At 42.2% G+C, this 22,215-nt stretch overlaps 1 protein-coding gene across 1 annotated transcript in view; it reads right to left on the reverse strand.

The window, feature by feature from the left end:
- Nucleotides 1-204: 204 nt before the first annotated feature.
- LOC104620905 (rho GTPase-activating protein 32-like) overlaps nucleotides 205-22,215 on the reverse strand; it is an 84,575-nt gene continuing 62,564 nt past the window's right edge. Inside the window, exons 8-10 of the mRNA XM_010287260.1 lie at nucleotides 20,129-20,206; nucleotides 11,189-11,270; nucleotides 205-344 (exon numbers count right to left, since the gene is read on the reverse strand). Coding sequence (XP_010285562.1) covers nucleotides 205-344; nucleotides 11,189-11,270; nucleotides 20,129-20,206 — 300 coding nt within the window. The remainder of the gene's footprint in view (nucleotides 345-11,188; nucleotides 11,271-20,128; nucleotides 20,207-22,215) is intronic.

The raw sequence follows: 22,215 nt of genomic DNA on the forward strand, positions 1-22,215 counted from the left end.
TCGATGCTGCTTGGCTTTGCTGAAGGAAAATTCAGCCAAATTCACTCCCCAGGCAGGGTTGCAGAGCGACTCCTTAGCACCCAGGGCAGGACGTACGTTGCTGCTGTTGGGATGCTCACCATACATACCCATGCAGACTTGCCCAGTGAAGACAGGATCTGTAATTTAGAGTTTCTGCCAGTATCTGTTCCTACCACCCAGGCTCTAGGGAGCTGTTCTCTCAAACTCATACTTTTCCAGCAGAATCACAGACTGTGTGGTGCGACTTTCATAGCAGCCCAGATGAATCCTGTATATAGCAGCATTTCCACAGATCAGCCCACAGTTCTTGTCCCTTTCTATTTCTGCCAAAAAATGGGAAGGAAAAGAAGGGGGAAGAATCACTTGAAACGAGGGAGGGAGAGCGAAGAGAAAGGAAGACTCCAAGGAAATGAAAAACTAACAGGGAAACGCTGCTGCAGTTCTGATTTGTACTTCAATTCTGTACACGAATTTACAGACCTAAAAAGACTGCAACAGCATGTCTTATAGCTGTGCGCAGTCCTGGGCAGTCACCGCATTAAATCTCCTTCTCCTAAAAACAGGTAATTACTGGAGCAATTCAGATTAAATAAGCACTTTATCAGAATTCACTGCACTGAAAGCAAGCGAGGCAACATAATTATGGAAGACTAAGTCTGGCATTCCTAATGTATCCAAGAGGCAAACTACTGGCAAAATAATACTGCTAAAAAAATTTCTTTTTTTAAAAGCAAGCATCCAACACTTATTACAGGAGCAGAATAAAAAAATTAATCCGCCTTTAGCGACTTTTGAAGGTAAAATGGAAATACAGACCAGGATTTCAGCAGAGGCAGAGCGTTACACATAGGCAACCACGAGAAGATTGGCAAGCAGTGAAATACAATTAGAAAAGATGCCTGCCACTTACCAAGCACTTAAAATCACCAAATTGCACAAACATTAGCCTCCTTAATAAACTGAAACATAACATCAGCTGTTGTTTCTGACTGGCTGTATTTATTAGCATCACTTCAATATCAGATACCCATTAACCCATTCATTTTACCCAAAGGATAGACTGGGGTGATCTCTACGAAAGGTACAGATACCCTACAAATTCATTTCAACCTCGATGCAAAGGAACTAGATGAAACAGAGGGACATAGAGGACAACGTGTTGTCTGCGCACTTTGCCAGAAATATGCTAGAGCCCTGCTCTAGCCTGCTGGAAAACAAAACCTACAGAGTTTGCTGCTCGGTCTCTCCTAAAATTCCACTTACATTTTCTTTCAAAGCACTTGGGAGATCCAGAAAAATAGAAGTCCAGATAAGATTTAACAAAACAAGCAAAAAATTGAAATGTCTGTTATCAAATACCTCTCAATAACTGACAATCAAATTGTTTAAGTACATAAAAGGCACCAGAGACATCTTAGTTCCCCTGGAACACTTTAATTTTACCTAATGCTAGTTCTGAAAAGCTCTAGTGATGTTGCCATGACAATGACAACACAACACAGTTGTTTTCTGCTATCACTGTGCAACTGGCTACACATTGGGGTTATTACATTGCCATAAAACTATAGTATTTAACCACATTTCTTTTCTCTCTTTCAAGCAAGTTCTTTCCTCCAGAACATGGTCAAACAGGGTTTGGCACACTCCTTGGATATATCTTTCTGAGGCACAAACTGAAAGCCTGGGAAAAGAAGAACACTTTATATATTTAGAAATTCAGCAGTCGGGTGGAAAAAACCAGGAGGTGACTTATGATACACAGGCTAATAGCCACGTAGCCACCGGCACTGCGGAGCATTCGCACGGCAAGATCCGGTCTTGTTAAGCAGTACTCTTAAGATTCAGACTCACTGGCCTGAATGAAACCACTTGCAGAAAATCACCTGCAAGAAGGCGGATTTCTTAGAATCAAGCATTGCCTTTTCCAGCCAACAGATATTAATATAAAAAAAAAAATTATTAAACTATTTCAACTACATCTATCTTCTGTAACCAAACCTATGGTGTTAGTAAATGGTTATTGCTATCACGTACAGCGTTAGACTTGGTTAGGACACTGAGAGACTAATTGTACATAATGGGCTCTACCTGAGCTCAGCTGGGACTGGTTCAGAGCCTCTGTAACATATGCAGAACCTGGCTTTACACTATCCATCTCCAAATCTGCACGTAATTAAGGTCAGGTGGGAAGAGGGCAGAGGGACAGACAGAAGGCAAGAGAAAGGATAAAGTTAAATGAAAATATCTCCTAGAATAAACTGCAGGAGACTAACAATTTAATTTGCAGAGACAGCAATTAGAGAAACAGTGCTAAGGAAATCCAGATTTCAGTGTTACGCATTCTAAGGTGTTGCTTCTCTGGCCTGTTCTAGACCTGAAGTAGTCTTCCTAGCAATGTCTATGTGCAAAAAGAAGTCTAAGTGAAGCGATAGGCCATGCTCACAGGATAAATAGCAAAAAAGATGAGGCGAGATGAAGTAAGCTGAGTAAACACCCAAATCCCAAGAAAACTGGAGCTGCTGAGGATGTCGGTGGATGCTACCGGTACCTGAACAACCGGGCTTAAAGCTGGCTCAGGTGTGACCACAGTGTGTGCAGTCTAATTCCCAATTCCAGTGCAAACACACGTATTCTGTGCACATTTCACCATAAACAGAGTTTTTACTGTAAAAAGAGTTAAAAAAAAAAAGATATAAAATAGATCTCAATTTAGGCTGGCAAATGCTAGTGGAAGAATCAGTGATTTTAAACATGGCTGCAACTTGCACAATACTGGTCTGGGAGACTAAAGACGTAGAGCTCATTTTCAGAGGCACTCTGTCCCAGTTTCAAAAACGTATTTCAGCCCTCGTCTCCCTGTTCAGTTCTCAGCTCGTTTTATCTGGGGAAGCTAAGGGCCAAAAAAGAATTTCAGTGTCTAAAAAGTGCTTCATGAGCCCAGAAAGTAACTTCCCCCTAACACCAGCAAAGTCTGAACAGGACCTCAAAGCTTCCATGCTGAAAAATTACATAAAGTCTTTTCCTAAATTACTGGTAACAGAAGACGTGTAACCATGATCTTTGGTACACAGAAACACGATAAACAAGAACCACCAGTGCAGACCACAGAGGAGCGCTCAGGCATGTGAGGGACGTGGCACATGATCTCCATGGTGGTGCTCGGGGTGCAGCGACAGCCAAGTTTCTAGTCTCTGTTGCAATTACATGACTCACAAAGGGACACGGCTGTCAAAAGAAATTAATTTCACATGAAAAACAAGCAGAACCGCTAATAAGCCTTATACCTTTGAGCAGAAGTATTATAGCTGCTCTAGTGTTGAACTCTTCCTCCTCACAAACAGCTTAAAAAGGAGAGTGACTCTGAACGCTAGCCTTCCAGGTTGCACCAAGTCTCCAGAAATCTGTCCATTCTTCGTGTTCACGTTAAAAAGGGCAAAAATTTTTGCCTTTATTATCTGAAGTTAACTGCTACTGATCCTTAGGAGGAATGGCAACTTTGAAAGGCTCATGGATTCAAGGAACTTGACTATAAAAGAGGAAAAAACCTAAAAAAAAAAAATCACTTTTCCATACCTGTATGCCCAAAGGAAAGTCCTTGGATCTTACGAGCATTCACTATTCTGACTCCTCCCAAACTGTTTTGGCAGGTTATTTATCAGTGGATATAGCCAGTCACAGCAATAAATGTTGCCCTCATACTTAAAAACTCTAACCGAGTTTAAATGTTCCCTGGCTCTCGCTGTTGGTTTGGATACGTGCAGTGGAAGAAGCCTCACCACACGCACTCGCCATGATCATATTTGAAATACAAACCCTGTTCTCCCCTTCCTTTCTCTCTTCTGTCTGGAGAGCATTTGATAACGTTGGCACATGCTCAGGAAGGTGCTCAGAATGTTGAGTCTTCACACCAGAAACAAGAAGTTTGCTGTCAAAGAACATTCTTCTCCTGGAGGAAGTACTGTGAACGGGACCCACACGCCTGTTTCCCACGTTACCTGGGTACCAGCGCACGGCCTCCATGCCAACAGGCTGCAACTGGGTACGTGCATGCGGAAAGCATAGATGTGTATATGTACGTACATTATCTATTCTGTTATATATATATTTATCTATCTACAGTATTTGCGTATCCAGTTTTAAGACTGGTTTAGGAAATCCAAACAAAATCCCAGGGACAGTCAGTATGAGACTTGTAAATGAGACCTTTACTGTAAAAACTGTTAAATCTATGGAAACAAGTCTGCAATTTTATCTACGTTAGGTTATGGCTATGAGGTTTAGATTAGCACTAGCAGCATCTAAAAAAAGACCATGGCAACATCTGGATAAGTAAGCCACTCCCACATAACTTGACGGTTTCTCTTTGGGCTTTGGGAGATGCTAAGCAGAAACAGCATTTTCTGATCTTTAAAAAGAAGATCTTCGTTGCTTCTGAAGACTTTCAGAGCCATGTTTAATTCCTCTCCATCACCTATTTTTAACTTCTCTCTCTCTCAAACTGACATACGTATTTGGTTGCCTGGCACTTAATTTCTTTCAGTTATAGTTTTATTGAGTCAGAATGATTCTATCATCTCCAACAGGAAAGAGTCAGAACCAGTTTGTTTGTTTCCCTGCTGTATTGTTTTATGTCCAAAGAGCTTTTAAAAAGAAGGCATGTTAGACTAAAGGTTTCTTTTGGTTCCCTCAATATCCTTCAAAGCATCAGTGCTACTGAGTTGCAGGTACGGAAGAAGGAGAAAACCGAGAGAGACAGAGAGAGAGACAGGGAGAGAAAGAGTGAAAGAAGAAAAAAAGGAATAAATGAAAACGTACAAGGGGGGAAGTAGCTCCAGGATGCTGGACGGGCTCCGTGGGCAGGGGAGACTGGGAAGGTATAATTAAAAAAAGAAAAAAAAAAACACAAACAAAAAAAAGTTGGTTAAAACACGCACCCATAGAAAATGGGTTAATTTCATATAAAGCTCAGCGAGGCTATACACAGCGTAAAACAGGACCACAGACCCAATCCTTCAAGTCGTTTGGTGCTTTATTCCTTAAACACTTTGGAAATTCATTAGAATCCAACAACTCCCCAGCCAGTATGTCCCAGCTCAAAAAACCTCCAAACATTTTGCACGTTTGAACTTTTTAGCACAAGGCCCGTCCCTGCTGAGCAACACAGCGAAGCACAGGATTCGTTTGCGTTACTTCCAGTGTCTGCTAAGCAGGTGCTTAGGGTTAAGCCCATGTTCAAGCACTTTGTTGAGTCAGAAACAGGGCTGGAAGGTGTAACATTTCTTGATATAGATGGACAATGTCAACCCCTTACAAAAGAAAACAACTTCCAGATTTGTAAATTTATATTTTGTGTAATTTGGTTCCTTATGCATTTAGCTTTCCTTTCCTTCCTAAAGACAACTGCTTTATCTTATTTTTCATTCTATGCAAAAAGGAAGAAAAAATTGTCTCGGAGCTATGTTTTCCTATTGACAAAAGGTGTTCTTCCTGAGAATCACTAATTGCAGAGAAGGCAGAGACTTAGCTCTTGCTGCCTCAGCCCCAAGTGTTAGCTTTTTTCTTCGGATAGGAGAAAACGTGAAGTCCAGGAAATAACCTCCCCACAGATCAGACCAGCTCAAATCTGGGTTTAAGCAAGTTGGCGTTGTCCGGCTGAAGCCTCCAGTTGAGCACCCAGCCCACTAGGCTGAGTCACGGCGGCTTTCAGAGCCTGGGAGAAATATCCGCAGCACATTTCAAAGACGTGTGCCAAGTCTCCTGAAGAAGTAGTTTTTACACTCGCATTGCTGAGCTTTCATCCTGAAATCTCTGTCCACTCACTGCTCTGCCCGAGCTCCACAGAAGCTAAGAGAACATGATTTCTTGAAGGATTGGTCCTTAGGTCTGTCAATATTCAAAGCACATTTTCTGTCTTCTGCAGCAAGAACTAGATCTGGCGGCCCTGAGCGTGTTAGTGTGTTTATTCCCTGTCTGCTTCCACGCTGGAAATGGATACCTCTCTTTGCTCAATGGCATGTTCATTTAATTTAGTTTTAATGAGACAGTTCCATGTTCAGCGCCAAACAACTGGTTTGTTTACATAAGATTAACAAGGCTGGTACTAATTACAAACCTTTCATCTTTCTATATTTTCCTTATAAAAACACTTTGAAAAGACCAACCAGAGATGGACAGAAGTGAATGAGAAGAATAAACACATTATGCCCTCATCACTGCTGAATGGCTGTTCAACCCAGGCATCTGCAGAATGTAAATTCTGTTTGCACCTTATTCTTCCCGATTTTATTTGTATTGGGGGGAAAAAAAACCCAAACCAACCAATCTTTTTTGTCCAGTAACTAGCCTGTTTCAAACCAGGCATGACCTCTTAAGAGTGTTATGATTGCAATAGCTCGAACACAATGAATGTAACTCATTTTGCATTTTTGTAGTTAAAATTAATTCATTCAGGGTTGTACCAGAGTCTTCAGGAGGTCAGAACAGAGTCTGTTGCCTGATCCAGACCTAAATTTCAATCCTCCTGAAGTTCAGTGGATTATTTGTATTTGGTGTGTTGACCGAGATTAATCTATTAGTTATGTCGTTTACAACAGCTTGTAATACTAACAAGTACCCTTTACTGTGTCCTTAGTTGCATATTGTAAGAGTACATTTTCCTGTTAAATCTAAATTAAATGAATGGATGAGACGGGAATTTGAAAAATCCTCCATAAAGCTGGGCAGAGCTGCTGGGGCTCTTCATTCTTTTGTCCTAAGCAAGACTGAGGAACTGGTGAGAATGACCCCCAAAGTTTTAAAAACACTTATTTTTTTGAAGGGGGGGGGGGAAGGGGGAAACGTTACCTTCTTATCCCCCATTTCTTCACTTAAGCTCTAACTGTCCCACTGCAAACTGCATCTCTATTCTTTGTTTCCCCACAGAAACCAGATGCTCCCCAGCAGCAACCGTGTTTAGAAACCTTCAAACAAATTATCCTGCCAAGGCACACTGCAGTCAAGATTTGGTACACAGCAAGATGCTACTTGATAGCAAAAGACACGAAACAAATTGCACATACGAGGTGAAGCGTGATACGTGGTTTTAAACATGGTTAAACTACAACTATCCAGAATTATGAGAAAGAACGGACTGAAACAGATAGCTGAGACACGCTGCTGTTAACTATGCCAAAATGATGAGCGGGGACAAGATGAACACACACACTAGTCCCAGAAAAGACCAACCAGAGATGGACAGAAGTGAATGAGAAGAATAAACACAGCCACAATCTACTGGCAACTCCCAAATGTTCACTTAGAAGGAAAAAACAAAACAGCTATTCATTTTTTTTCTTCTAAGCAGCACAATGAATATTTAAAAGATTCATTTCTCACCAAATATCTGAAATTCAAATGCAACCTTTCTCCTGTATCTCTTTAAAATCTTTATAAATACAAGCTGATTCTACCCTACTGTAGTACTGAAATTCAGCTAAATTGTCAGTAAATGCCATTAGCTACGAAGAAATGGTATCATAAATTCTGTGTGCAAAGGAAGGGCAGGGAAGGATTGCAGAAACAGCAATCCTTACATCTGAAAGCTCAGGATGTTAGATATCAAGTCAATATAATAATTTAGGCTAAAAAGTTATCATAAGAGTATTGTATCTGAGTAAGAATACAGGAAGAACTTAGAGAAAAGGAAAGTCCTCAAGAAATCTGGGGTTTGATGAACCTTCCTGGATCTTTACAATGTTTTTTACGTAAATAGAGACAGTCAGGATACCAGTTTGCATCCCACCTGAAAAAAAAGCATTTCCTTACAGCACTGAACATGAAAAAAATGGGGGCATGGGCAGAGTACAATACTGAGGGGAAAATACCACTCAGCAGGTCACTTCCAAGACCTCCCAAGCACCCCTTCTTCTCCTTGTGTGACTTTCTCATGTGTATGAAGTCTGAAAAAGGAAAATGCTGAACTATTTTGTTAAGCAATAATGAAACTGGACTTAATTTTCAGGTGTGTGCATCAGCTTGTGTGTGCATCACGCACGCGTATATATACGTCTCTGCAAGCATACCTACCCCTAGCATTGTTTTGGGAGATGATAGCTTTGACCATCCAAACTTCATTGCCAAATATTTCAGAGGTGACTCAAGGCAAAACCACTAGTCTGTCTTACTATTTTGAATTTTCAGAACTGAATAAAATAGGCAGTATTCATGTACGGTCCCTTTTCTTGTGTTTATCTCGGGCACCGGCTGCATTATCGCTGCTGTAAGCATGTACTTCCAGAGTCAAAGAAAATGTTGTTTCTAAAAACAGAGTTTGCACTTAAACCCAACCCTCCTCTCCCATTCCCTGTGCTTCATTTTCATTTGAACTTCAGTCATTATTTGTACTGCATTATAGACCACTGCAGTATTTTATGGTTCTATTAAAATGCTGTCCCCATCACTTCTGCATATCAAAACCTCTAATTACAAATCATAAAGACGCAGGGCAGGAAGTTCTTTGCTTTCCATCTGCTTTTCATTAAACTACTCAAGCCAGCCAAATCTATGGACAATTAAACAACACAGGGAGTTCTATGTTTGTAAATTCCTTCATGGCAAAAGAGCTTTATGCTGCAGATACAAAAGGTCCTACATAAAGTTTGCATGTTGATAAGTACTGTCTTATCAAGCCTAAATCTAAAACGTCACATTAATTCTAGATGAAATACCCTGCTAATGTGGAGTAAGGACAAAAGCTCCAAGTGGTTCCTTTTAGAAAAGTCTCTATTCCTTGGGAAAAGCCAATGTGATGTTTCAATCGTAGGTAAAGGGAGAAAATTAACTGATGTGGATATTTACGTATATGAGCAATACCCTGTAAGTTTAAGCCATAGATTAGAATGCACTAAATGCACGGAGTATGGGCGAGGAAAACGCAAGCTCTTCCGCACTATCCCAGCAATGCAATTCCTAGCGAGGCTCTGAAGGGGCCGCTTGGAAGGATCCAATGTCACATTTCGTGCTGCTTAAGCCACGCGGGGTGCTCCAGCAACTCATTTCTGCCCCTGTGCCACCTTCCTGGACTGTGCTGACACGGCACCCGGCTCCTGCAGCTGTGCGGTAACCCAGCCCAGACAACTGAAACGCCTTCCTCCCCCTTCATCTTCTCACCCCTTCTGTACTTCACACATCATTTTTTCCTCCAGGCAGAGAGCCTCCTCGAGTTCTCCAACATCACATTCAAGGTGCCTTAACTATGGGAACCTTCTTCCCGACTCCTTCTAGTTCCCTCCAAGTCACAACTTCTGTAACAACCAAGGAAGAGTCTTCCAGGCTTCTGCCTCCACCATGCAAGTACTGTTACTTCCCAAGGTGGAAAAAACAGAAAGCATAACGCTACAACGAAATGGTATCATAAATTCTGTGTGCAGAGGAAGGGCAGGGAAGGATTACAGAAACAGCAATCCTTACATCTGAAAGCTCGTTAGTGTTCTTCTAGAGTAGGCTTTTGCCTTTAGTTGTACCCACAGAACAACCACCAGGGAAGGTCAACAGGGACAGCCTCGTGACTTGGCAATATCTTTCAACTTACTACTTTTAATAGGACTTGGGCTTTTGGTATCAACTTGGTAAAAAACATTTCCCAGGATTGAAGGAGGAAATCCACCCCCTAGTGTGTTGTTAAAGCCAAATAGAATCTATTGATCTATGCTGCTTCATTATCTCTCATTAAAGCATAGCAAGAAACTACTCGCTAGCAGCTCATGACATTTAATTGCCTGAGCCATATTTAATAATAAAGACTTGCTTATGATTGTATCTATGAGCCTAGCCTGTATTTAGATTTGAAGTTGCCCTTGTCTACATGCTTTAGCTGATAGAGTGCAGAAGTGACTGATCACAGTATTTAGAGATCAACTTCAAACAACAAAAGGCAGATACTGAATTTGTGGAATGACCACCTGCTGCAGCGCTTTGAATTGCCAGTGATCTCTGTGACATTGATTCTAGCAAATGCATTTGCATGTTCCCAGGAATAACAAAGGCTGGAGATACCAGGGGCTTTTATTTCCCTAAACTGTCAGCTCTTTGAAGCACGCAGATTAATGCGGTGCGCTGATAGCTTCGGGTGTTCATGACTTTCTACCACTGAACCAAAAGTTCCAAGCTGTAACACAAGATCTGATAAAATGCATTTCCCTTTGTAAAAGTCAACCTTTTGAATCACATCTATTTGTTTTAAAATATCAAGTCAGCAATCTTACAAGAGAAGGAACATCATTAAAATAGAGAAAATAGATGAAAAGAACACCAGTTCACCAGCTTTCCAACTCAGCTTGCCAGCTGCATAACGTTTTAAGAAAGCAACTGCAAACTGCTATCTCTTGATACTGAATCTATAGAGATCTACCTTTATAGGTATGAATATATAGTATTTTTTTTAATTGGAAGAATAAAAGAAAAGGTTCACCACCAGTAGATTCTGCAGAGATCTGTTATGCCAGCACACCTAACTGCAATCACTTCCAGTGTATACTAGGATGACAGCAGAATCACATCCAAGATCTCATTTTCTATTTATTTTTCCCTTCCTCAGCAGAGCTTGGTATTAATTTGCCTGTGTTTCACACAACACAAAACTGTCCAGAAGGCAGTAGAAAGTACATGGAGTCACATACCCAGAGCAGAAGCAATTAGGATTCCAAGTTCTGTTATATCTGACTTTCTCCATCAATCCCCAAACTGACAGAACCTTCAAGTACCTAATTAAGCTATTCCATCTAAGTCAGCATAAACATTTTTGGGTCGCCTGTATGTTCTGTATGCAAAAAAACCTGACACACAACACTCTCTGGACACCAAGAACTGGGACGTTGCATGGAATCACTGGTTACAGATTGCTGAAGGAACCTTAAATCCTTACAAGCTTAAAGTCTTTCAAATCATGCAAGGGATGGACCTCGATACTAGCTTACAGAACACCGCCGATGAAAAGACATTCAATAGTGGCAACTACGCAGAGAGAGGTAACGTGTGGATGGTCAACACACAGAAAGGAGAACATGGTATGTATAAAGCATGATCAATACACAGAGTATAACACGGTATGTATAGAGGAGATATGAAACACGGAACATCAAAAAGATAATGCCGTTTTATTTCACTGCATCATAAAACTTAATATACGTACCTGGTTTTGGCACAGAATTGGTCACGGACTGAGGAACTTTGTCGTTAATTAGTTCAACACACTCACTAGGAAAAAATCCAACCTGTAAAAAAAGAGAGAGAGGCAGAATACTGAGCATGGTGTTTTTAAGGTCTGAACTGTTGAAGTGGCAACTGTTAAAAGATTTTCCTCGAACTCTGCTTGTCTGATGCTCCATAACATTACCCAACATAAAACGACCAGCACAAGAGCAGTAATTTTTCAAAGTGATGCAGCCAAAACTTCTACAAACCAAATAATTAGTTCTGTAAAATACGGTTCTAAGTCTAAGCTTAGTACACAGGACACAGCTTGCAACAGGGAGGGGAGAGGACAAGTGTGCTACACACCCTTAAGTCTTAAGTGGAACTCGAGAGAGAGACAGAGAGACTTGAGCTGGGTTTCATGCACCTGGCTGCATGTCTGCAACACGAAAATAAATGAAGACAGCAAGACGTTTCAGCTCTTAGCATCTCAACTATCTGTACTCAAATCTCACCAACACTTGACCTTTTTTCACTGTCAAAATACCATGTTCACAAGCATTTTAACATTTTATTCCTTTAGAAATCAAATAGGAGTCAATGTATTTGCATGTCTGTCTAGTCCCACTAAAGAAAAATGCATATTCTCGTATGATAAGTTAGAAGACACTTTGAACGCACAAAGCTCTCTACTGTGTCCTAGCCTTACCGCGTGTTCTTGGTCTGATGAGCATGGGTAATAAGTGATACTCCTGAAGCATTCAAATTAAGTGTGTTTAAAGATCTTGCCAAAAAAGTTCAACGTGGTTTTAGTTAGACTGAACTCAATTCAGTCTTAGAACTGAGAACAGGTTTAATAAAATATACATAGAGAAAAATGAGTTCTACATTTCTAAGGAAAAACCCAGCAATTTGACTAGAAAGAAACACAAGTATTTTTAGAAGAAACAGCATGATGTAGCAAAAAAATCTGGCGAGAGCCAGAGCTCCTGGTGTGTACTCTCGTATCTGCTTCTGAACATGGACGAGCCAGAGCAACCACTGCGCCTCAGTTTCCCTATCAGCAAGGGCCAAAGGAGAATAGTGCCACATATCCATTACTGAAAACTGATTTGAGAGAACAGCTGGCAAACATACTGCACAAGCTGCTAAACCCTTACGATTTATCCGTGTATCTGCTAACCAAGCCGAAACAGAAAGAATATTCCAGAAACAAACCCCAGAGCCAAGACTCTCCTTAGCAAGTATTTGAAGGTGCTTCAAAAGCAATGACCCACCCTGGGCTACCACATAGCAGCGCTATGCAAAAAATTTTGACAACCACTGAATGCAGCTTCTCTGCTGCCAGCATCACTGACAGTGAAGACATCTCCAAGGGCCAAGGTCCTGCGATTGATTACTGCCAAACGCTAATTTGCAGCGTTCCTGCACTGACCTTTTAACACAGCGTTTTTCCCTGCATCCCCCCTAAGTCAGGAATGCTGGAGAGACCATCTAAACAGGCGTAAGGGTTAAAGACTAGAGTACGGGGCGGGTCTTCACGGTTTGTGGAAATAGGACGTGCCTGCAGAAATTCATAGGCCACTCAAAGGTCTCCGTATCTGGGGAGAAGTGAAATTATTTCCCTTTCACTGTTTAAGGATTCAGGCTAAGATGTGGCCAGACGGGAGTTTTACACTTCCCAGCATGGCAACCTTCTCTCCACTTCACAGTGTCTTCCCTCCTACTCTCGTCCCAGGCGAAAGTCAAGCCAGACCAGAGCCTCTGGCAACTTTTATCCTTAGTCCATATTCCCATACCTTCTGTCTCGTATCCTACCTCCTCACCCAACACAGCTTCTGTACGGTGACATGTAATTCAAGCACCACCACCCTTCTGAGACCCCCCAAGGCAGAAGCAGGATCTCCTGCCCCTGTCAGGCATGTGATTTGGACAGCTGAAAGCATCAAGTCACTGCAGGCAGCCACAGCTTGGTCAAGTGCTGCGACAGTGCATGGCAGAGAGCCAGCCGACGGGCCCCGAGCTCGGCTCCAGAGAAGAACCGGGCCAGGACCGCTGCCAGCCGTGTTAGCACATCGATGAAATTCGCTGGAGCCACCAGGCAGTCAGCACTGTGAGTCTGGCAAACAGTCCCTTCTCTGTTTATTCGTCTTACACTATTCCCTTTTGTCTCCAACGAGACAAAAAAAATAATCTCCTTCCTACTCCAAGTTGATTTTCACTCATGAACATCCAAGCAACTTAGCAGCAGTGGCATGCATAGTGCGTCCAGGTAGACACTGCAGACTTTGAAACTATTCCAAATTCCCTAAGGGAAGCAATAGTTAACAGTAATAGCAGATAACTTCTCCTTCCCACACCCTACACCCTCAAAACCCAGCAAGGCAACGTTTTGTCCGAGTAAGAGGACAAACTGTAATCCATCATACTTAACGTTACAAGACTTGGAATATGCTTGTTGTGAAGACTATGCCAGCACGGGAACAGAACTCGTAAGAGCAGCACTATGGATCAGTAGACCTTGCTTCTGATCTATGGCTCCCTGTGATTGAGACTGGCCCGTGCACTACGCTTCTGCTCACGTGACTCACACAACCGAAGAACCGATCCAAAAACCAAGATAACGTATGGCTTCACCCAACCACTCACTCAGCCGGGTGTGCCAATTTTGCAAGGAGATGATATCCTGCAGTTATAGAACGTAGCGGTGATTTTTGTGCAGTTTACAGACGGAAATAGGCCAGTTAGCACAAGAAAACCGGCATGAGTACTAGCATCACATAGCTCAGTGAAGCCGCTTTGCTAGGAGATGCTGAGAAACAGGCTGACTGGTACATACACAAAAAGCACTGGTATTTAAACAATATACATTATATGGTTTTAAAATACTTTACTACAGCTAAGAGTCTCTCTTGGACATTTCCTGTGCAACAGATGCAGGAGACAATTTTTAAGTTAGGAAAAACATCCACATCCAGTGAAAGTCTCAGGCCCATCACACAAACTATACATTTGGGAGACTCCATAGCTGAAGTGAAACAGTTTCTTTCATTCTCAATGCTTTGAGAACTTCTTCTAATTGCCCACGAGGTCTGAGACGTGTAAAGAAACCTGAAGTACTTAGACACCAACCTTCCATTAATCATAATGAAAAATGGTGGATCTAAATCCAACCCAAAATCCCACACTGTAATCAAAAGCTCGTTTGCCTTTGATTGTTAACATAATGTTTCTCCTCTTTCTGGATGCTGAATGTACAATGCTACACATGAGTTTAGAAATGAAAGAAGTCCCAAGGTGGTTATGCTCTGCTCCTAGACATCTCGGAACCTTTCCCAAATAAAATACTATGCCTGTTCTCAATGTATCATTTTTGTCATGTTCACAACTAGTAATTATATGGGATTTTTTCGGGAAAGAAAATTTTTACTTGGGCCAGTGTTGACAAGCTCTCTGACGTTAACTTACTGGTAACAGTTCTGATAACTTACATTTTCTGACGTATTTATTCTAACTTTTCCTGCAAGATTCCCAAGAGCTCATCTTCAGGGTCATAACCAGGGTCATTGTGCCTCATTCCCACCCACTTAAAAGATGATGCTTTTCCTCCCATGGAAAGCTTTCCATGGTTTTGTATAAATAAAGGAGTTTAGTCCAAGAGTTAATCTCAACAGATGTAGCAAGGCACTATTAGAGCTTGAGCCAGGATTAAAGGATTTGGCAACGTACAAAAATTAATAGCCAGGGTTCTATGTATTTAGATAAATACAAGGTCATCTAAAGGTTAAAAAAATCACTACACACCTTAACCGAAGGAGGAAAACACAGGCTACCATTATATGCAAACATTTCTGCAACAGCTACTACATCTTTTTTTCACTTTTATACCAGTATCTGCTAAAACTGGAAGGTACATGAGGCTTTAAGGGGAAAAGTCATAATTTTCAGTGTATGAGGAGGGAATTAAAACAAACGAGAAAGCAGCAGTAAGATAAATGGCAAATGAAACTTTGAGGCATTTTGATTGTTTTTTAGTTTTGACATAGGCTAAAGTACAGGTTAAATTTCATTCACGATTTTTTCTCTTTTACTTTTAAATCACGATAGGCTAGCAAAACCTAAGAGTGAAACATCAACTTTTTGTTGTTTGTTGGGCTTTCATGAGCAGAATTTTCACTATGCTGTTTGCCAAGTACCTACGTAGTAGTGGCTAAGGCAGAGAGCAGGGCAGCCTCACCTCGTTTCCCAAAACACAGCTGGCGTACCAGTGCAGCTCCCGTTAAGAAGGCACCCACCCTTTTAGAGGGGCACCAGGTATAGGAGGAATAGGAGTGTTAGTCCTCTTATCCTGAACTCTTGTAAAAGAACATCCTGGCCACAAAACTCTTCTAATTTCTTTTATTCACAAAAAAAAGAAGTCTGTGCGGGACGGTAGATGTTAATTATCCATTCCTGACGGGTGGGTCAGCTCTACTTCGGGCAAGTAGGTGAGGCTGGTCGAAGGTTCTTCCTTTAACACTCCCGCCTGCCGGAGCGGCTGAGCTAGCAGGCAGCGGAACGCTGAACGTCACTACCGAAGGCGACACACGGCGAGGTGTGAGAAATCTCTGCTGCCCAGCTCGACAAATGCATTCACTCCCACGGTGCTCGCTGGCTGGGGACGGCGAGGGAAACGCCAGCACACGCGTACGACTGCCCGTGCCTCCAGCAAACGGGCAGAGCGGATGTGTGCAGAGTAGGAAACTCGTGGCATATCAGTTCAGACATCATTTTGCCCAAGCTGTTACTGCAGTTGGCGCCGTTCCACAAATGGAAGTGGCCATCTGGCTGAGAAATGACGTCACTGGTGACATGTCCACTGGGCTCTTGCACATCGCCTGTTTTGCAGGTGATATCATTCACCAGCCAGATGGCTGCCTCTTGCACCGACTTCCCAAATCAATGCACGTGAACCAGAAATCGAAATTTGGCCGCTCTCTTAAGAACTGGTCTTTCCAAAGTGACACTAGCCACAAAAACGTGCTCAGCCTTCCCGGGCCATTTTTACTAATCGGTACCCTACGTTCACATCACATACATGTTATTTATTAGAAAATGATGCACAAAAGGAAGAAAAAGAAGCTCTCAACTAAAAGCCAGTTTTACTCCTGGCCAAATCCAAGACTGAACACGTCCCTTTTTGGGAAATCCATTCAGTCTTCAAGTTCAAGTTCAGCATGGAACACGGTTTGAAAGCAAGGGCCTGCAGTTTCACAACCAGTTCAAGCTCAAGTAAGCACAGGCTGGTTAAAAAAACAGTCCGGTCCAGCTCTGGTTACACACACTCCTGCGCGTTGCTTTGTGTCACCTCTAGCAGCTGTGCAGCTCGCTGTTGTGCAGTAGCGCAACTAATGAAACTATACCCCAAAGACAGAATTATTCAGAACATCAAAAGGCAGTTGTGCATCAAAAACGGGTCTGTCCCTAGCGATTCAGCTGTCTGAAACAGAGTTACCGATTGAAAAGACAAAGCATGAAGAAAAAGAAGAGAACAAATAGGGCTGGAAGGCTGTTAATGTGGAGGTGGCTGTAATTTAGGCAACAATCCCACAATGAAAGCAGTGACTCACGAAGGGCATTTGAAAAGAAAAAGGCTTGAGGAAAAATGTCTTAGAAACCATTTAACTTTAACCAGAGAAAAATGATAAGAAGCCTAGTGGGTTGTTTTGTTCCGCATAGGATTAAGTGTCTTGTGCCACAGTCGTTAGATCAGGTATTGGTAGAAAGGCACCCGCAACTGCAGCGCGGAAATCTGAAGGATAAGGAAAATGGTGATTCATTCCCGAAGGATAGCTCCGGCTGGCAAAGAATAAATTGACTTCCATGATGAATCAAAGCTGCAGTTCAAACTGAACGTATTTGCAGCCTACCAGATCTGCGCTTCTGTTGATGCCTGTAGAGCTGCCTCTCGTTCCTTTGCACAACACAGAGAACCCCCCATTCTAATAATGGGGGGACACGCGGAAACGGATGCACTTCTGCCCGGACACACGCGAGTCACAGCTGGTTTAAATGCACAAAACCAGGTAAGTTCTTTTAAGTCGAGAGGTAATTTTTTTTTCCACATTCGGCAAAACCTTGCTCTCCTATCGAGACATGATGTACAATGTAAGCTGTGGTCTATTTGATAAAACCCTGGTCCTTTCCTAGCACAAAGCAAAAACCTGAGAAGTAACAGAAATACACTGTCCGAACATTTGGCCTTTGGACCTCCTGCTTTTATCTGCTCTCGGAACCACAACTGCCTGGCAAGACAGCCTTTGCTGATTTATTTTATTAATTGACTGGATCAACAGATTGCTATCATGTCTACAATGGTTATCGTTCCTAAATGGGAACAGAATTGTTTGCCTATAATAAATGCTTTAAAGGCTGCACAGCTTCATCAGTTCTTACATATATAAATATTACTATAGCAACATTTTTCACCTATACACTCTTTTTACGTGTTCATCAAGTAAACTTCTCGTTTAACTGATGTTAAAAACATTAAGTTACTGAACTGTAACACAGCTCTAGGTCTGGTGTATCAACATCAGAGAGAAATTTCCTTTCTCTGAATTCTCTTCTCGCTGCAGCAGTTAGTACGGTCAAAAAACTCCATTTGCGCAGGAAATGTGCTTTTTCTGTACACTCATGGCTTATGGGCCCTAAACTTGAAACACAGGTTGAAAAACCCTCTCCCTCTTTGTACAACACTAGAATTTGCATTTCTTGGTAGCTGATGGTGTTTCATGGAAATGAAAAGCTCTGATAAGTACATTTCAAAGAAATGACAAAAACTGTCAATTCCCAGGAAAAATGCTCCTCTCTGCAAATCACTGAAGAGATATGTTTATGCAGAAATAACTGAGTTAGCATAGCTTATGAAATTACTGCCTGTCAACTGCGATACAGCTGTTGAAAACCACCTCTGAGCTAACTAGCTTTGCTCTGCAGTCAGCAGGAGCGGAGAGCATACAGATGGTCCGTTACCCTGTCCCAGCTGACAGGCAGTAACTTCTTAAAACACACTAACTTCATTTTCTGCGTTAGTGCAAACACATCCTGAGAGCTTCTGAAACATATATTACGGCTGCAGCATTTCCAATAGTGTGGTTCAGTGGCCATGATCCCATTCACATTGTGAAAGACTCTTGCTTACAATTTAAGACGCCAAGATTATTCCACCCCTAATTTTCTGTTATGCCAAAATACGGTGCTCTATTTCTGCAGCTGTTCAGATCTGTTGTGTCAGTAGACTGACTGCGCATGGATACAAACCCCTTTTCAAGCGGTTTGCTCATCAACATATCTTTATGCTGGGAAAGCACAATAGGATTGCTCTGATCTGAGAGACAGAAGGCAGTGACAAACTGCAAAAGAGCTCCCTTGCTTCTTGTGTCTTCAGTCACCGGTGATGCTCTTCATATCTAGTCACAGTTTCAGCCAGCCTGATGGCAAGCAGGGAGCTTGCACTGAATAATGGGATCTGCATCCTGCACGGGGCTACCATACACTTGTAATCAATCAGCTTTGTGCAAAGTGTCCACGCTCTTGCACAGATCACAAAGTAGTTTTGTTTCACTGATTCACTTGGAAGTCAAATGCAGCATAGCCTGATCATTCCAAGTAGTACTAAAACATTTCATTAATTTTTGATAGTACGGCAAATACAGCTGTAGGGCTCCTAAGAACAGAACAAAAGTCCTGCAAAGATGTAACACAGTTCAAAACTAGAGGAACGGTCAAGTTTGTTCACGAAATATCAATGTGTTAACTCCAGAAACAAATTTCATTTCAGAGCAGGTGTCAAATGTCCACGCTGCTCTGATTTTACAAATGAGATACTATCTGAATTCCCACATCTGATACAAAGCCAACAAAAGCTGTATCTCATGTGCTCTGGCTAATCGGACCGAAATGTAATCGTATAACTAACCCTCCGTTCAGATGGGATTTGTAGTGTGTGGAGATCCAATCGCACACAGTCCTGGTATTAACGACAGCAGAACCACAATGTGGATCTGGCACAGAAATGTCTGTTAGGGAAAACCTGAGGTACTTTGAGAAGACTTTGCAGGCCAAAATATCCAAGCGTCTGGTCAGTTCTGACCCTCTCCAGAACAAACTCATAATTCCACCTTAGTCACAGGCAGCAACTGCAGTATGAAAATCCCTCCTACCTGAAAGGAGCTGAAGCGTGAGACACTACAGTGTGAGAGGGTAGAAAGTCATTTACCCCAACCCTCAGCAGCTTTTGGGTTTTGTTTTGTAAACAGAGACCTTTTTTTTTAATTAAATTGCCCAATGAGACATTCCAAGCTAAGGAATAACAACTTTTTTGGAAGGAAAGTACCATTTTGACGCAAAAGTTTTGGTACCCACTTCTGAGGTATGTTTAGCATCTTTTGAAAATTCAGTCTAAATCTCTCTGCTATGACATTTAGAGACTGGTAATATTGACACTACACAATAAATGCAGACATGAAAGCCCAGGCCAGTTGGGTGGCTTGTCCAAGTCAGTGGCAGTGTCTTACCCACTGGCTTTCTCCAAACCCTCTGTTCTGCCCGATCTAGTTTTAGACAGCGGAAGGAACGGGATGATTTGAATAACGGTGTCAGCTGCCTTGGAGGGGGCGCGACATAAGCTTCCGCTAACATCAGGCCAGCTGTCGATGAACGGGTCATGGCTACCCCTAACTCGCACAGTCAGGTAGAGAGATGACTTCCTACGACGACCACGCATCTGCTTGTAGCCCAAGTCCAGAGAGACAGGGGAAGTCCTCTTACACCAACGCAGGGACGCCCTGCTTACATCCATATGTAAACCTGTGCAGGCACAGCAGTTCGATAAACACACTGCTGAGTTTCCTGCCTTTATTTAAGTTGCACTCTCATGTCTGATGCTTGTGCCTACCTGAAATCCATGTTTGCCTCTCCACCATGTGGTCAGCTCCTTTGGTGGCATATCAATAACAGACACTATGTCTCCCACCTGCAAAAGATTGGCAGAATCAATCCCAGCTTGCCATGTGGCTAGGAGGAAAGCACAACTCAAATAACTGCATTCTTCAGCACTGCAAAAAAATGTAGAACTTGTAAGCAACTGCACCAATGCCAATCTTAAGACATTTGCCTTTGTAAAATCCAACGGTGAGGTAGGAGAGTTACTGCATTATACCACATGCAGGATACAGCTGTTCATAAGGGAACAATTCTCAAAAGCAGCAGGATCTCTGCCAAAGGGTAGAGAACGTCCCGATTAAACTGCAGACAAAAGTAAGCAGTGATGGTGTGAAACACTTCAGAAAATATCTTCAAGTAGCTGAACTAATTTTTACTACATGCCCTCTATTACATGTACGTAGGCATTGACATATGTCTTTTTCTTTTCTTTCACAGCAAAAAGTTAAGAGCTCCCTTTGCTGTTCACAAACTGGCCCATGACATGTTTTTCTTACTTAGAAAATGAACATGAGTGGTGGTGTGGTGTTACACAACCAACTTACGGCAACAGGAACAAAAATGATCAAGGAGAACAAACAGGTTTTCTGAAGCTTTGCTCATTCCCATAAAAAATGTAATACTGCAATAGTTCAAAAGGAAATCAGTATAAGCAGTACTAAATTTGCCTTGGTGGGAATCGAGATCTGTGTGGCCTCTATACCACAACATGAGACAGGCCAGAGCAAAAGGGGCAGAACCTAAATAAATACTGCAGCTAGGCATAGCACAACTTGGTAACAGTGATGCCCAACTTTTACCAGATCTTTTACACTGATGGATCTCAAAGTGCTTTACAAAGAAGATAACACGTCCCCGTTTTTCAGATAGGGATAACTGAGATATAGGGAAGTGATCTCCTCTAGGGAGTTGCAAACCAACAGCAAAGTAAAATTTCCATTAAGGAAACTGCTGTCACCACAACGAGCAGAGAAGCCAGGTATTTTCCGCAGGATCGGGGAGCAAGTGCCAGTCAGCTGCTTTTGCAACTGCCTATTAGAATTTAATAACAGCCTAAACATGAAGAGATAGTTTGGGTTAGGGAACAGAATGCATCACTGCAGAACAACCGATCACATTCCACTTCTGTTCTGCCAAGGCTTCTCAGCGCGTAAGCTTGGAAAGCCACGCGTGCCTTGGTTTCCCCGCTTGTACATTATCCCTTGTAACAACTCGTCGGACTGCGTGACAGTTGCAAGGCCAAGTTAGCCTGCTGGCACAGAGCTGTGAGATTTACAAGCAGCGAGTGCCATCGCAGTGCTTTCATTAATACTGAGACACTGACAAAGAGCCTGTATCCCGTACCGCGTGCATTTTCACCTGGAAGGTGACGTACCCACACGTCTTTCTGATAAGCGCGGTTCTTTGGTGTATATTAATAATTGCTTCGATTTTGAATACGAACAAAATCCTGGCAGCACTAGACTACCACGATTATTTTTACTTCCTGCGCTGCATGCTGAGAAGCCGATCACAAAAACTCCTTCGGGCACTAACTGTTTTTCTTTACGCTTTTTTGTGTAACGCTGTGAATACTCCATCGATAGAACCGCTGCACGTAAACAATCAGAGCATAAAAGATTACTCTGCTTTCTGAGTAGAACAGACAAGAGCCAGACACCCAAAGACTTCCAGGGTCTGATCTTCCAGATCTTTGCTCCACAGCAGATCCTACTCTCCGTCAAGTAAGACTTTCAGAACGGTTTTAGATTATTACCTGCCCTTTAAGTATCAAATTCTTTGACAGTCTGGTTCTTTTCATGGGAGCAGAAACTCTGAAAATGGTTTTAGACAGGGACTTGCTAACAGAAACACAGGTTGCATAAAGTGGCCAATGAATAATTAAATTGGCACGTGTCCACGTACTCACATATGTGGACAGTCTTCCTGAACAGATACAACATACTTTTAATACACTGTACAGTACGAACACTGTGGGCTCTGCTGCTGCTCAGAGACCAGGCTAGAGTACTTGGCAGTATCTGCTTAATCAGAAGATAC

Source organism: Phaethon lepturus, unplaced genomic scaffold, assembly GCF_000687285.1.
Source record: "Phaethon lepturus isolate BGI_N335 unplaced genomic scaffold, ASM68728v1 scaffold10675, whole genome shotgun sequence".
NCBI lineage: Eukaryota > Metazoa > Chordata > Aves > Phaethontiformes > Phaethontidae > Phaethon > Phaethon lepturus.